Source organism: Lagenorhynchus albirostris, chromosome 12, assembly GCF_949774975.1.
Source record: "Lagenorhynchus albirostris chromosome 12, mLagAlb1.1, whole genome shotgun sequence".
Classification (NCBI taxonomy): Eukaryota; Metazoa; Chordata; class Mammalia; order Artiodactyla; family Delphinidae; genus Lagenorhynchus; species Lagenorhynchus albirostris.
This window is the reverse complement of record NC_083106.1, coordinates 15,629,643-15,647,383: the sequence shown is the minus strand read 5'-3', so window position 1 is coordinate 15,647,383 and position 17,741 is coordinate 15,629,643. Positions and strand designations below refer to the sequence as shown.

At 41.3% G+C, this 17,741-nt stretch overlaps 1 protein-coding gene across 11 annotated transcripts in view; it reads right to left on the bottom strand.

Annotated features, from left to right (window-relative positions):
* Nucleotides 1-17,741, bottom strand: part of LRP11 (LDL receptor related protein 11) — a 69,468-nt gene that overhangs the window by 26,453 nt on the left and 25,274 nt on the right. For 9 of the 11 annotated variants that reach the window (XR_009543878.1, XM_060168111.1, XM_060168113.1 and 6 more), the window contains exons 5-6: nt 17,133-17,339; nt 3,908-4,003 (exon numbers count right to left, since the gene is read on the bottom strand). Coding sequence is in view for 10 of the 11 variants with exons in the window: in XM_060168111.1 (XP_060024094.1) it covers nt 3,908-4,003; nt 17,133-17,339 (303 nt within the window). In the remaining variant the exon portion in view is untranslated. Of the gene's footprint in view, nt 1-748; nt 1,447-3,907; nt 4,004-17,132; nt 17,340-17,741 lie in introns of those variants that run through there. The other 2 variants (XM_060168103.1, XM_060168104.1) reach the window with 2 other exon arrangements.

The window sequence follows — 17,741 nt, the reverse complement described above, 5'->3', positions numbered from 1 at the left end:
GAGCACATAGCTTGTAAGCTGCAGGTCTAGGTCTCAAACCAAGAGTTCCTTAAAACCAAACTGTGTACCAGGTTCCTATAAAATTTATAGGCCATCAGTGGGTACAAACGTTGCAGTCAGATTACCCTTATATCCAACTGTAAAGACATTGTGACCACAGGAAATATCTTCATTGCAGTCATAGCTTACATCTATGGATTCATACATGATCATTCACCATTAAAATAAGTATGGACTAACTCCTGATTTCTTGCTCTGGTTAGGGCTTTAAGAAATTTTTGTTTCCTAAATCCAGAGAACCTACTCTCAGCCAGTAGAACCATTATTGAAAACTTGAGGAAAAAAAATCTCTAGTTCTCCTTCATAGGTTTTCTTCCCTGTGGGATTGATCCTAGACACCTAGACTAGAAGCAGCTTTTAGAGCCTTTCAGGAGTCTGGAAGGAACAGTGTGTACCCCAGATCAGTCTTTCTTATCAAGCTCAGCAGGGTCTATTCTTAGTCTGATCTGCTCTGGAGTCAGGCCAGGCTTGGAGATGATATGGTGGAACTATTTTTAGCTACAGGGGTCTTGCCAACTGGTGGAACGAGAGGAGCAAAAACCTCCATTGCATAAGCTGATTTCATAACATTTTCTTTCATTTATTTATTCATTTTGCATAAATTAACAGTCATGTGCCTGACACTGGTAATCAAAGATAATAAAGAGCGCTTTATAGATTAAGTAATTTAATTCTCACAACCACCATATGAGTTCGTACTTTCATTATCCCCATTTCACAAATGAGGGAACTAAGGCATTGAGAATTAAGTGACTTGACTTCTCTCAGTATGGGAGAGTCAGGATATGGCCCCAGACAGTACTGTTCCAGAACTACTGTGGTATACCACTTCTCCAAAAGTTCAATGAGATTGTTTTTTAATGACTTCAATTCTGGGTAGATAGACATTTACATGCAGAGATACAATAAAGTATTACAGTTGCTATGACAGAATATACATGAAGTACAGCTATAAAGAGGAGTGGGCCGTGTACCTGGTCCCCAGGGTCTTTGCTCGAGTGACTTAGATGCGTGATGGAGCTTCCTTGGGGTGGGTGAGGGAGATGATTAGTTTTCCACAGTTTCAAATTGAGATGCCAACAGCCAACCCAGGTGGAATTTTCTCTAGGCTCTTCGATGATTTGGGCCTGAACATGTGGGGACCTTCAGCGTTAAGGTGATGGTTGCAGGGACGAAAGTGGGTGAGACCGCCAGAGAGGAAGGGAGAAGGGGGCCAGGGACAAGGCCCCAGGGAGCAGCAACATTTCGGAGGGCGGACAAAGAGGAGGACCAAGGAGCACAGGAAGAGACAGGTCAGAGAAATGGTCGGCGACCAACAGAGAAGGGAGTCCTGGAAGCAGAGGGACGAGGCTATTTCAAGACGCAAGTGGTCAGCGGAATCAAATCCTAAGGAGAGGTCAAGTGAGGTGAAGCCTGGAGAGGCCGCTGCACTTAGCAACTGGGAATTCATTTACAGGGAGATTGAAGGCTGAGGGATGCTGTTTTGTTTTTTATATGTTTTTAGAGATCTGAATGCATCTAGGGGGATGAACCAGTAGAGATTATAAACACTGGGAGTTAATGAATGATGGAGAAACAGACTTGAGGAGATAAGGAGCTGCATCAAGGTCAGGGGGAGAGACTGACCTTGGAAAGAGGGGACACCTTTTCCTTCAGTGCTGGAGGAAAAGAAGAGAGGGTGGGTACCGACACGTGTTTACATTTGGGGGTAAGTAACTGAGGAAGTTCACTCCTGATAGCTTTGATTTTCTGAGCTTAAAACCAGTCCCAGGTATAGCTGGCCTCCTCTCCAAGACAAGAGGGCCTGGAGCTGAGTACATACTAATGGCATTTCAACCTCTGGTTTCTTTGTGGCATCCTAGGTGAAACTCCTGAAGAAGATTCTCAGGAACAGTCTGAGAGTTCAGTCTGGGTTCAGGAGGGTGGGATGAGGAAGTTGCATTAGCGACTCTTGCTACAAGACAGTCTTTTGGGCGAGGCCAGTATTCCCGTAGAGAATTATGAAAGATAAAAATCTGCGGTGAACCAACCGTCTGTAGTTTGATTCTAGAGCTGCACATACATTCCAGTTTCCTAATGGCGACTTTGAGGAAAGAAGTTTTGAAAGGGCTAAGTTTGGGCCTGAGGGTGCCGGTTCCCCCTGCATCCTCCTGCACTAGCCACAGACGAGGGATATGTTACAAAGGAATTGGACAAAAAAAGAGACTTTGGTCAACCCCCAAAGAAACCCTGGGAACCCCAAACCATTTCTTACCAACTGGAACCCAATACCCAGACCCAGTTCTGCTTGTTCAGGGTAGGAGAGTGATTAGAGGCTGCCCTTCTAAGTGAGTTCAACTTGTTGAAAACACCAGCGTTTAGGCTGCAGGGGAAGGGAGCTGTTGTGGCTGAAGACCCCAATCCCAAGTCTGGGGCTCAGAGGCAGCTATGGCAACAATAAAACCGCATACAATCTAGGGGAATTTTCTGTTTGCCAAAGTCAGATATGAGGTTGCTGAACTGTCAAATCTGATTCCTGATTAATGCTTTGATGACAAAGAACATGAAGTCTCCCAAAAAATACTTGCTAGGATACTGAAAATTATTCTTGACTTTTAAATACTCAGTTGGCATAGTTTCTTCAGTGTTCTTTACTTTAGGTAATTTGAGATTTAAAATTTCCCAACCCCTTCTAAAACACATCACCATAGTTTTCTTAGAAACCAGCTAAGGGGATGAATTGGGTATTCTGTTCCTAAGACTGGGAGTGACACTCAAATATGTAACAATTAGGACAGGCACCGGCCAATCAGAACTGAGGCTCTCTGGATACATCTGGGCATGGGGGTAAGGGGCAGGCCCGGTTCTCTCTGTATGTCGAAAGGCGATGGGTGTTTTTATTCAAACATCCTGGGACAGGCTAAGTCCAGCAGGCCAGCAGCCTGGACAGCACCTAGGTACTTGATACCTGGGTTATTTTAGCCATCTATTATTTAAAAATGATACTTGACTATTGTTCAGATATTACAAAGACTACTTCTAGTGTAAAAAGAAAGTTTTCTCAATGTTTAGATCCATAGCTTAATAATCATATTTTGTTCTCCTAAATTTTCTTTTACTAATTAGTTTATGAGATTTAGGATTAAAACTTACCTTTCTACAGGACTATCTTGAAAGTATTTTCTTTCTAGTTAAAAATAACCCAAATTATGAAATTACAGTATTCTTCTTCCACTTACTAAATATCCCCTGTACCACCTACACCCTTTCACCATTCCTGTTGTCTTCCGTCTTTGTCACTGGAGCACTTGGAGAGAGAACTGGGTACTCTAAGACCTCTGCCCTTGTTGATCACAAATAACAATCACAATAGCCATCATTTATATGGCTTATTGCATGAGCCAAGCGATATGCTACATGCTCTATAATGACCGTTCCGTTTATTCTCCCTAACAGCTCTGTGAGGCAGGTATAGTTACTATGTTCATCGACCAATGAGGAAATTGAGATCCAGAGAGAGAAGATAACTTGCCCAAGGTCATCGAGTTAGTGATGGACGAAGGATTTGAACCTTGGCATCTGGTTCTTAACCACTATGTCCTGAGCATCACTCGTTCCACACAATGTTACACCTGGACGGGACTGTAGTGATTATCCAGGAAGCTGAGGTCCAAAGATGTGAAGATACTAGTTCAAGAGTCCCAAGATGAAGTATGATATAGGAGATGAGAATATACTAGTTCTTCTGACCCACAGATCCCTGTTCTTATCATGGACTCTTGCAGATTCATCTAATAACCTCAGCTACAGGATATGTGGCTCCGTAAATGTTTCTGCTCTGCAATGAATTTCCAAGGTAAATGTTTACCTGCTTCTGGGGCTGGGTGTTCCCCTCCTCGTCGATTGCTCTTTGACTCAAAAATATAATTTTCCTCTTTTCTGTGCTTCCCTGAGGAACCACTATCTGTGGAAAATAAATAAAACATATTGAAGGTACATCAGAAACTTCAGGGAACAGACATGAAAACAGATCCTTATTTATTTTTTAAGGATGGACTTAAAGAAAGGACTTACGGGCTTTATTTCTCCAATAAACACAGGCCTATGTTTGATACTAAAACTCGAGATAAGTAATGTGACCAACTTAATAAAGCAGAGTGTGAGGCTAGTGAAAAACCACTGGACAGAGATGGGGGAAAAAGCACACTGTCCCAGCACTTCCTCCCCGACCCAGAGAAGGAGGGAAAGACTTCAGCTAGAGAAGTCAACGGTACTTGGACTTTATACCATGGAATGCAGAAACAGTCCAGACACGTCTTCCTTTAGAAAATGAACAGTGAGCATACATAAGGCACTCAGACATGCTACTTCACTTTCTTACCTCAATGCTGCTTGGCAGGCATTAACAGCTGCATCTTTTTCTGGTCAGACTCAGGTTCAGCGCTTACCTGGGTTCATTCAAGTAGTCAGTGGGTCATAGGGCTGAGATTTAAACTCAGGTGTGTCTAACTGCTGGTTGGTGGAAACCAGCACTTCTGATTTAATGACAGGTTGTTAACTGTTTACCTGTTTCATTCAGTTATACTACTGAGAGCAAATATACAGAAAGATCAAATCTCAGGATTTTTATCTCAGGTTCTGATGAGCCATGGCTGTGTCATTCTACTATTTGCCATCTAGGAATTCATAGCATTTGTGGGCTTATTATATTGACAGTATGGTAATGAAGGAGTTACCCTCGGGCTGTAGTGTAATTTCAAGTGAGATTTTTGCAAAATATAGTGCTTAATGGAAAGGAACTGGAAATGATCTGCTGACATGAGGAATTTTATGAAGAAACAAACAAAAAAAATTAAAGCTTCTTTACTCATATGGCATCAACAGAAATGTTCATAACACCGGCAACTAAAATAAGACTATTCAAAAGTAGCACCTAGGGCTTCCCTGGTGGCGCAGTGGTTGCGAGTCCGCCTGCCGATGCAGGGGACGCGAGTTCGTGCCCCGGTCCGGGAAGATCCCACATGCCGCGGAGCAGCTGGACCCGTGAGCCATGGCCGCTGAGCCTGCGCGTCCGGAGCCTGTGCCCCACAACGGGAGAGGCCACAACAGTGAGAGGCCCGCGTACCGCAAAAAACAAAAAACAAACAAAAAAAACCCCACCAAAAGTAGCACCTAAAATTCCTTGGTAATTTGTAATAAGAAGTATACATGAATTCACTAAGGATCACAACATCAACTGCAAAATGGAAAACTGCAGAGTTATTCCAGATACCTACTAGAGCCAGAAAAAGCAATGGTTTAAAATGACCATTGTAGTCACGTGTTAGTCCTGTTAATCAGAAGGGGCTGTCGATACAGTTATTTCATTATGGCATCCTTAATGCTCCTTTTCACCCAGCCCTTCATCCCATCGGTCACCACGTCAGGCAGACCTCTTTTCTGCCTCTCGGCCACACGCAGCCTTAGGTCTCCATCACCTGTGCCTCGGGAACTGCAAGAGCCTCGTCCCTGGCCTTTCTGCTTTCAGACATTCCTACTGGAGTGTGTCTGCAGAGCCCACTCACCCACTCCCTCAGCATCAGTGCAGTTAGATCAGCCCATGTTCGCTTCTCGCGGCCAAGGCCACGGCAGGCTCACTGCATCCTACTGTGCCTCTAAAAGACCACGCGTGCCAGCCTAAATGCAGCCAATAATTTGGGCTTCCTTCGTAAACTCGAGCCCAACGAGGAGAGGGATGCGTAAGGCATAAGCAATTTCCTGCAGGCTAGAGAACCAGATGTATCTTTCAAATTGATTTCTACCCTTGTCTACTTTACTGTAGTGGTGGAAACCCCACTCCCTCCCAAACAGGGAGGGGAGGAAAAAGAAGAGGAACATCCGGGGTGAGACTGTAAAAGAAGACAGTGACCATGGACGAGCCAAAGGGGAAACAGCCAGCCAGGGAACTGCTATTACTGTGGCTGAGCTCCTCAGTCCATGGACGAAAGTGACTGTCCCCTGAGGCTGTGGACACCTGTGTCCCAGTAAGATGGGGACAGGGAATATTGAATCTAGATGATAGGGCTGGCGTAGCACTGGGGCCATAGTAAAGTTAGGCTCTTGTCCACATGGCGAGGTGATTTCAACACCTTCGGATTTTGTGGACCAATGAAAATTCAAAATAATTTTAGGGGCCAATTTAGGGTTGTCAATTTTTAATTTTGCCAAGTAAAGATATTAAAAGAAATGACCATTTACTAAGGCTATCACCTTCACTTCATTGTAAAGTAAGGCTATGTCTAAAAGCCCAAATCATGAAGGATTTAATACATAAAAAGGATAGTTCTTTAAACCAAATAAATTTAGCCTTATAAAAAACTCACTACATTGTGCTTACTTTCCTCATTTTGTCACGGGTGGATGAAAGCTTTAGCATGGATGGTACTGTTCCTTCTCAACTAGCTTTGGGTACGGAAGTCGCTAAATTCTGTTATTATCCTTTTTGACTCAGCCTGTGCAAGATCCCTTGGTCAAATCTTCAAGGCTCTCCATGTTGCCTTCTCTCCCGGACAAGCACTCACCAGTCTGGGCAGCTGGGGTGCCCTGCTTAAGCCATTTTCATTCCCAGTTCCATTTGCTCACGCCATTAATTGAAATCTTGGCTTTCCATTTATTCAGATTCTTTCTACCTATACCTTGGAGCATGACTGAATGCCTACAGCCATCGCAAAGCCAGGGCTGACCTGTCCCCTAGGCACGACGGGCACAGAGCTCAGGGCCCACAGCACATTTACTTTTACATATGTGTGTGTGTATATATATATTTATTATTATTATTATTTTTTTAATGGAGGAAGGGGCCCATGAAGTGCCTAGGGCCCAGAAAGTCATAGTACAGCCCTACAAGTAGCCAATCCAACTACTCCAGTGCTCATGGATCTCCTCCTTCTGTGTTTCTAATGCCCTAACAGAAAGTACATACAAGCAGGGCTCAATGGAGCTGTAGCTGCTTCCTGGCTCTGTAGCTAAGACAGAAGGTCCTCGAGCACACAGCAAGGCTTGCTGCACAAGCTGTCCTCCCGCTGGGGCTGGTATAAGACTGTTAAGTTAAATCCTGGCTTCATCATTTACTAGCTATGTGACCTTGTCTGAAGTCTTAAACCCTCTGTGCCTCATTGTCTGCATCTAAAACTGTGGGTAATGATCTGAACACATCATTAGGTTGCTGTAATGACCACAGGAGTGCACAATGACGGGCACTCAGTGAGTACTGTCACCAGTAATAAATTTGAAAGTGGTAAGATCACATGGCTGAGAACTCATGTCTAATTTTTTAAAAATAATGAGCCAGAAATAACAACACCAAAATTTACCAGTCTCCAATTCTTTTCAGAAGATTAACTGGCTTGTCTTTCATCCAGTGGAAAAATATAAAATACAATCATACCCCGAATATATTATGGGTTCAGTTCCAGACTACTGCAATAAACTGAGTCACATGAATTTTTTGGTTTCCTAGTGCATATAAAAGTTGTTTTTACACTATACTGTAGTCTATTAAGTGTACGAAAGCACATGTCTAAAAAAATCAATGTACATACCTTAATAAAAAATAGTTTATTGCTAAAAAATGCTAATCATCACCTGAGCCTTCAGTGAGTCGAAATCTTTTTGCGATAGTAACATCAAGATCACTGGCCATACATACAGATGGCTGAGAGGCACATGAAAAGATGCTCAACATCGTTAATTATTAGAGAAATGCAAATCAAAACCACAATGAGGTACCAACTCACACCAGTCAGAATAGCCAACAAATAACAAATGCTGGAGAGAGTGTGGAGAAAAGGGAACCCTCCTACACTGTTGGTGGGAATGTAAGTTGGTGCAGCCACTATGGAAAACACTATGGAGGATCCTCAGAAAACAAAAAATAGAATTATCATATGATCCAGCAATCCCCCTCCTGGGCATATATCCAGACAAAACTACAATTCAAAAAGATACACACACCCCTATGTTCAAAGCAGCACTATTCACAGTAGCCAAGACATGGAAGCAACCTATATGTCCATCGACAGATGAATGGATAAAGAAGATGTAGTACATATATACAATGGAATACTACTCAGCCATAAAAAAGAACAAAATAATGCCATTTGCAGCAACATGGATGCAACTATAGATTATCACACTAAGTGAAGTAATCAGAAAGAGAAAGACAAATATCACATGATATTAGTTATATATGGAATCTAAAATATGACACAAATGAACCTGTCTATGAAACAGAAACAGAATCACGGACATAGAGAACAGACTGGTGGTTGACGAGGGGGAGGGGTTGGGGGAGGGATAGAGTGGGAGGTTGGGGTGAGCACATGTAAGCTTTTATATATATTGATAGAATGGATAAACAACAAGGTCCTACTGTATAGCACAGAGAACAATATTCAATATCCTATGATAAACCATAATGGAAAAAAATATTAAAAAAAGAATGTATATATATATATACATAACTGAGTCACTTTGCTATACAGCAGAAGTTAACACAACATTGTAAATCAATTGTACTTCAACTAAAAAAAAGGATCGGACTTCCCTGGTGGCGCAGTGGCGAAGAATCCGCCTGCCAATGCAGGGGACAAGGGTTCGAGCCCTGGTCCGGGAAGATCCCACATGCTGCAGAGCAACTAACCCCGTGCGCCACAACTACTGAGCCCATGTGCCACAGCTACTGAAGCCCGTGCGCCTACAGCACGTGCTCCACAACGAGAAGCCACTGCAATGAGAAGCCTGCCCACCACAATGAAGAGCAGCCCCCGCTCGCAGCAACTAGAAGAAAGCCCATGCTCGGCAGCAAAGACCCACTGCAGCCAAAAATAAATAAATTTATATTTTTTAAAAAAAACCCAATAAACTAAAAAAAAAAAAAAAGGATCACTGGTCACAGATCACCATAAATATAATAATAATGACAAAAAAAGTTTGAAATATTGCAAGAGTTACCAGAACGTGACACAGAGACATGAAGTAAGCAAATGCTGTTGGAAAAATGGTACCAATAGACTTACTCAACGCAAAGTTGCCATGAACCATCAATCTGTACAAAATGCTGTATCTGCAAAGTCCAACAAAACGAGGTATGCCTATAACTGCATTCACAATTTCCCCCCTCTGTCTCTTTCCAATGAAGATGAGAGATTGTTCATCTTAATTCTGGAGAGGAACTCAGGACTGGGACCACCCCTACACTGTTTCCATTTTTGATTTGAATTAACGATCTTATAGGCTTGTAGCTCTCTTGCCACTGGACTTGAATGTTCTAGCAAAAATTCATATAGTGCTAGCAGTTACTGAGAGACATAAATTATATTTACACATAATATCTCATTGTAGTGACACTGTGAGAAGATATTATCCTCTTACAGGTAAGGAAATGAAGTTCAGTGATGTTTATTACCTGGTTGCTAGTAATCAGTGGTACTGGAATTAGAACCCAGGACTGATCCAAAGCAGGAGCTTTTCCACTGAACCATACTGCTCTCAAAGTCACAGCTCTGAGAACTTATAGTCGATACCATATTTATTTACTCATATCTTAGCAAATTAATACTCAAATCTAGGCAAAATCACAAATTTACATTTCCTTAGGAAGGTCTGGGACAAGGCTCTACTAGGGATGCAGTAGAGAAACAGGTTAATTTTTCTTGGAAAGGAGACCTTGCCTTGGAGATGGGTTCATTTAAAAGACTATACAATTCATTTTGAATCTTCAGTTGTCACATTTGAACAGTATTTTCTTAAATGCCTTCATACCCTGGGGAGAGAAAGTCAGTGATACAGGATCTGGGAGAGATCAGGTATTAAGGAGAGGGCAGTGTACACAGGAGACTTCAGAAGACACAACTGTCATGGACTCTAGAATTTCCTAGGGGACTTGCCCTGCCATCTTGGTATTTGAAATGTGAATTTCTGTTTTCCATATTTTTGAAGGAACTGACCATAATTTTCCAGACTGCCTGATTCACTCTTCCTAGACATCAGCATATGGAATGACACAGAAAAATGCCTCACCTCCAAACATCCTATCATAGGCTCTAACCAACACAGCAGTCAGAACAAAACAAGAAAATTCCATCATTTACTTATGCAAATAATTCATTTTGGTAATGATCCTTTTAGAAGGGTTAGGAAATTATTTTTCCCCTCTTCTGAATGATCTATTGTGTTATGTTTATCATGCATAGCTATGCATTCACAGAGAGTTGGAAGCCGGATGGAAGCTATTTTAATTTCATTTTCAGCACCATAGAACAGGCAGGCATGTTCCAAAGGGAAGTTGGAAAACCAGCAGGGAAAGTGGCTACTATATGGGCCTCCCTTCCAGAATGTTCTATAGCTTCCTGTGACCCCTGCCAACTAACACAGACCACAGAATTGTCCTTTCTCACTATTCACTGGTAGACCACACTGCATGTCTGCAAAACAGGTAAGAGGAAGCTCTCTTCAGGAAATGCTCTGCATTGTCCTAGGACGAGAGCACAGCTAACCAGTGACAGTTGGTCTGCTCATACTGGAAATGTTATTTAGGCCTCATTACAGTCATAAAACTCATTGGCATTCTCTTTGCTTGTTTTCATATTGTTTGTACTAGGCAGCCTTGAAAAAGCCTCTACAGCTTGTCAAAAATTAGTTTAAAGGAGCTCCAAGTTCACTCTTGGAGGCAGGCTAAGAAAACTATCAGTGTTTACGAACATATTTGTATTTCGCTGGAGGTTAATATTTTAATCCTAGCAGAATGCTGGAGGTATTCAACTAACTTCTAGATAAAATAAACCATGTCATTTTGTTTAAAACCAAGTGGTTCCTTGGGACTGACCCAAGAGGGTCAGATGTCACAAAACAGAATTTACTATATAAACCATCTATAGATTTCAAATAATAAAATTATGTAGTCCCCACTACAGTGGGGACTTTTAGACTGATACCTCATAGAAGGTAGGAGGTGCCTCTTCCAAGACCAACGTTTCTCTCAGTGCCCAGGAATACTTGCGTATGCTTAAAAGCATCTGCTGATTATAGCTCATTAGATGACATTGTCCAAACAAGTGAGTAGGTCAACAAAAGAGGACGACTCCCTTCAAAATAAGTTTGTGGAAATAACCATCTGATTATCTTCATTTGTGATAAGTACATTTCCTTTAGCTGGATTTCCATTCATTTGAGAATCCAGTTGATTCCTGCCACCATGTTGGAACATAATAGACTATTCAGCTTAATAGACTTCAACACATTCAAACCACCTTCCCAGAGGTGTTGCTATATAGTTTCAAAATGGTTTCTCAGTTAGAATAAAGATAGTTCAACGGAATGAAAATATGAAATACGGGGCATGTGAAAAAATCCCTTTAAATATCCTTTGTGAGAATGTCCTCTCTGAATAAAATACTTTCCATAGTAAGGCAAAGGTAGGAGTTGCTTGCTCATTACCTCCAGAGATAAGGCGAACGGCGAGGCTTTGGCGTATTTGGCATGGGAATCCGGGAAAGTGCAGGCAGAAACCCTCACCTCCACACAGAAGGCTGTGCGTTCTACTAAGTCCATGCCTTAATCCGGATCCTTAAAGAATCTGGCTAACCTGCTGGGCTGAACGTGAATTCTCATTTCGAAAACAAAAACAAACAAACAAAAAAGCAGATTCAGTGTGAAGGTGGATACACCACCACTTTTCTAGCACTCTGCAGAGCTGGAAACCAGATTCTTTCCTTCGGCTGGGTCATATACAAGGGGACAGACAGCCTTGGGAATGGATGACTTGGGCCACGCAGGCAACAGGCCCTGCAACTGCAACCATCTTCAACAGCGCAGCCACTGTGCTATTGCATCCCAAGGAAGCGCAAGCCCCGCTGCGACGCTGTGATCCGCTCCGACGGTTCTAAGAGGACGGAGTGTGGGTTCACTGGTGGAACTGCATATTCGCACACACCCTTAACTTCATTCTTAGTGACATGCTTGGCATAAATTCCCAAGGGCAGGATAACTGGGTCAAGGCATACACACAAAGCTTCAGAAACTGCCCTCTGGAAGACTGTACTAATTTGAACCCCACCAAAAGTATGTGAGACTTGCTTCTCTGTACTCTTTCTTTTAAAGATTTGTTTTTAAAGGTCAAGTCTTATTTATTTATTTATGGCCGCGTTGGGTCTTCGTTGCGCGCGGGCCTTCTCTAGTTGCAGTGAGCGGGGTCCACTCTTCGCTGCAGTGGGTGGGCCTCTCATTGCGGTGGCTTCTCTTGTTGCACAGCATGGGCTCTAGGCGTGCGGGCCTCAGCAGCTGTGGCGCACGGGCTCAGCAGTTGTGGCGCACGGGCCCAGTTGCTCTACAGTGTGTGGGATCCTCCTGGACCAGGGCTCGAACCCGTGTCCCCTGCATTGGCAGGCAGATTCTTAACCACTGTGCCACCAGGGAAGTCCCATACTCTCTATCTCTTTTTTTTAAAATATTTATTGGCTGCATCCGGTCTTAGTTGCACACGTGGGATCTTTTATTGCAGCACATGGGCTCTTCATTGCAGCACATGGGCTCTTCATTGCAGTGCACGGGCTTCTCTCTAGTTGTGGCTCACGGGCTCAGCGGCCCTGCAGCATGTGGGACCTTAGTTCTCTGACCAGGGATCGAACCGGCATCCCCTGCATTGCAAGATGGATTCTTAACCACTGGACCACCAGTATCTCCCTCTCTATACTCTTATAAGCATTATTATTATGTTTTCACCTTTGCCAATGTGATACATGAAAAACTGCATCTCATTACTTTCTGTACACATTATTAGTATTAATCTTAGTATCTCTTTAGCGTCTCTTCAATGAGTTAAGTGTTATTTATCCTCACAAGTCTGCGTGGGAAGGAAGCAGCAGAAAAATGAACTTGTTCATATTTACTGTACTAGCTGATAATCCTTGTAAAACTCAGGCATAGGTCACAAACAATAATGCATTTTTTAAGTCTACTATGTTATGCTGAATATAACATAATTTCAAATCACATGAAATTGGAGGCTGGGGATTCCAGTCTGGTGGTCTCAGGGATAACAGAAGAGGAGGGAGAAGGGGGATGTTGTCCAAACAGAAACCATGTGTTGTGGGAGCCCTTTCTAACACTTTCAAGGTTCTATTCTTTCTTTCCCACTTTCTTTACCTTGGACTTTTTTTTTTTTTGTAATATTTTAGCTGTGCTGCACAGCATGCGGGATCTTAGTTCCCCAACCAGGGATCAAACCTGTGCCCCCTGCAGTGGAAGCACAGAGTCCTAATCACTGGACCGCCAGGGAATTCCCACCCTGGACTTTCAAAATTTGTGTTTTTGATGGACATTTAATAACGTATGAAAATACTCATAAGCGAGAAAAATAAAAGTTTTGTAAAAATAATATCCTAATTTTGTTAAAAGTGAATAAATGTATGTGTGTATGTATATAAGTAAAAGTAACTGGAAGAAAATGCAACAAAATGTTAATGGTGAGTTTGCTAGATGATTTAAATTTTCTTCTTTATAGTTTTCTATATTTTCCAAATTTTCTACAGTAAATACATATTACTTTAGTGATTAGGAAAAATAATACATAGAATAAATAATAACTGGATATTAATCTCTCTGCATCTGTGAAACTCCATTCTTTATGTCTTCATAGCCTTCAAAGGCTTATTATCAAAAAGAACAAAAATAGAGATGCAGGGACTTCCCTGGTGCTCCAGTGGTTAGGACTTTGCACTTCCACTGCAGGGGGCACGGGTTTGATCCCTGGTCGGGGAACTAAGATCCCACATGCTGCTGCGCCATGCAGCAAGGCCAAAAATTAAAAAAAAAAATAGAGATGCAAAAATATTTCAGATTGGGTGTCAACTATCATTAACCGGTGGTGGCAGCCTGGAGCATTATTTGCAAAAGGGTTCTGAGGCTGAGTCCTCAACCCCCAGGAGATAAAGCTGGGATCACAGAGCAATATCTAGCATGGACAAGGGCTGATGGAATCCTGCGTGGGCGTCAGGCGTTTCATATTCCCCCAAACAGATACCAGGCTAGAAGGGCCTTAGGGGTCATCTGGTTGAAGCTCTTATTAACTGATGAGGAAACTGAGGTCCAGAGACATGAAGCAATTACTCAGGGTTCAAAAGGCAGAGCCATGACTAGAACCTAACGAAGGAGACTGGCCTTTGGTCTTCACTCTGCCTTCAGCTAATTCATTCAAGTTCATGTGTGCCTCTCGTCCACGGTGACGGAGCAAGAGTTCACCCGTCGTGGCCTCCGAGAACTCTGTTTTCTCTGTCAACTTCATCCCTGCTGCCCAAAACACCTGGTCTCCCCTTACTCTGTTTCTTAGGTGACTGTCTTCTCCATACAAACCTTCCATATGGAGAAAATGGAGTCAAACAAATCCCAAGGTTTGGAAGGAGTGGCAAAATTCTCCCATTAGGTGGCAGTACGAGCAAGGAATAAACAAAAGCAGGCATCCGTGGGGCGCTTAACCTAAACTGTCTGAAAGAAAAGCCTTTTGTAGGATATTTTGTAGACATATTTGTATTGAAGCACTTTAAAATCTACAAAGTCCGGGGTGGTGGTTGTGGTGGTGTGCTGAATTGGGCGATTGGGATTGACATGTATACACTGATGTGTATAAAATTGATGACTAATAAGAACCTGCTGTATAAAAAAAAAATTATTCAAGTCATCCAATGATGGAATGACCCAGTTGACTGTATGACTGATTTGACCAATAACAGAGTGATGTGAGTAACAAAGAGATCTGTAAGTCATTTTATTTATAGGAAATTTTAAATTCTAATAACTATTCTGAAGACTGATCATGAAGTTATCTTGCTTACTTGGTGAATTTAGATCTATTTTTAACAAATCACAAACCTGTATAGTGATAGTACACATTCTGAGGGCTTTAAAAAGATCTTTCTTATGTGATTATTTAGGTGATTTTTCCCTTTACTTATTGAATGTTTGTATGTGCATCTGTATGTTGTATGTGCATCTATATGTGAGCATGCACATGTGTTGGGAAATACAAGTAAGAATTTAATACATTTGTTTTACAGGAAGCTTTGAAGAGACAGAGCATCTCAAGTTTTCGATTTCTAACATAAATACATTTTATAGATAATATATTGTTTCAGGGGGTAGAACAGATATTCTTCTTTGGTGATTACTTATTGATTTTCTTTTGTCTATAACAATTTAAAGTACTTTATTGCTTACATTTAAATAAATGCTAAATCAATAGTAAGTTATACAACCATACAGTGGATATATGTATAGAGACATTATCCAGAATACGTGCCCTGGTCAGAATGGAGACTTGTAGAAATACTCACTTTAGATGACTCTTATAAGAGCAGAAATGTGAAGAAATAAAATTATCTTACATTTCATCCTGAATGCTCAATTTTTACAAGTCATTTTTGTGATCTAACTTTTAAATAGGACAACCTAAGGCAATTGTATTTTTTTCAAATTTTATAATGGATAACATTCATGGTCAAATTTTGAGACAGAGAATTAGTAAAATGTTAATTATAAGCCCTGACTCTGGTATTGACCTGTTTCTTTTTGAAAATTATTTGACCTTTCTAACTTTCAAAATTCAAAATAGAAATATGTCTGTTTTTGACCACATCATGATATGTAATTTAAATCAAACAAGACAAAATGCCTTGAGAACATAATATATATAGGAACGAAAATGTCTACTACTTAAGTATTTTTATTTTATTTATTTATTTATTTTTTGCGGTACGCGGGCCTCTCACTGTTGTGGCCTCTCCCGTTGCGGAGGACAGGCTCCGGACGCGCAGGCTCCGGACGCGCAGGCTCCGGACGCGCAGGCTCCGGACGCGCAGGCTCAGCGGCCATGGCTCACGGGCGCAGCCGCTCCGCGGCATGTGGGATCTTCCCAGACCGGGGCACGAACCCGTGTCCCCTGCATCGGCAGGCAGACTCTGAACCGCTGCGCCATCAGGGAAGCCCTACTTAAGTGTTTTTAGAGTAGCTTTCCTGATTTGGACAGAAACAGAATAGTTCTTAAAGAACAGAAATATTAGACCATATTTGATGGCTTTTCTTCCTTTTTATGTTTATGTGCATTTCATCTCTTTGAAAATCCCAGTGACTCTGATCCTTATTTTTCTCAGTGACTTTTATGCACAATAAAGGATGCTCTTTGTAAAGTGTGAAAAAAAATAAAAAAATAAAATCTACAAAGTAGATAAAAGATTGGAAGGAAATATACCAAAATATTAAAAGTTGTTATCAATAAAGGGGTGGTATTTTAAGTCATTTTCTTTTTTTATTATTTGCAACTTCTGTATCTTCTATAATGAACAAAAAAGTTTCATAAAGTAGTTATTGAAATAGTGACAGATTATTTCAGTAAAATGTATGCAGAGTTTGAGTACTGAAAGACACTCACAAAAGCATACAGAAATGTGATAACCTATATTCTGTCTCCTATGTCATATAATCATGCAAATATAAATGTGTAAACAATTGTTAAACAATAGAATCCTGTAATGCTTTAGGAGTATGCATGAATTTTAAAATATTATTAGCCATATTTTTAGAAAAGCAAAAGATGATAGATTTAGTTAAACTGGAGGCATAATACTGAGATATTAGCACATGCAACCATTTCAACATAATACAATATTTTCTTCACATTCACTTGTTTGGTGTGAACAGGATTTACATAAATAGGTAGGGGTTATGCTGCTTCGCCTCAAAATAACCTAAAATTTAACACTTAGGGCATCAGTTTCCTTAACATAGGTGTTGAAACCTTTAAACTCTAACTTATTTACAAATAAATGTATTGCTACCTCTGGAGTATGTATATATGTACGTATGTATGAACGTATTTGGTAGGTGTTCCTGACTATAAATAATCAGAGAAAATGTCAAGTTTTTTTTTTGGGGGGGCCCAATTCTTCATTTTAACTCCATCCTTTAAGATATTTCCTTAACACTCTTCAAATAGAACCTTATTTTGAGCCAAGTGTCATTATAGAAAATGAGACTCTTTGTGAAAATCTGCCTCAAGCCCTTACCTGGCATCCCAGGATCAATGAGACTCTCTGGTCCCCAAAAGGCAGAATGATTCCTCTTTTCCATGGCTGATGACGCAGGTGGCTGTTTTGGGGCAGTGGCTTTCTGGGACTTTTCCCGCAAGGAGCCCCTGCCTGCATCTTTGCTTGGTCCGGTGGGTCTAGGCTGTGCCACAGCCGTGTGGGTCACCATCTTGCGGTCAAGGCTCACTGAGGGTGAAAGAGCTACTATCAGTTGTTGGGTTTCTTTTCTGAACTTTAGCTAAAACCACTAAATTTGCAGTAGATTTAAAGTCATGGACATTTGGGAATGATAACTTATTCATCTAAGATATGTCAGAGCCCCATAAAAAACTATTTGTTCTTGTTTTCAAATGAGTAATCAGTTCTCTTCTAATAATTCGCTTTCTGAAAGTTCACATAAAGAAAGAGACAAAGACACAACTTAAACCTAAGGTTTTGAGATTTGTCATCCTTGCTCAAACCAGTACTTCATTAAACTTTCCACAGCTCTTCTTCCTTTATTGCGGTGAGTGTTTATACACGTGGCATTATAAGACTGATTTACAGCTCGGACTAACCATACCCTTATGTCATAAATTTTTTAAAAAA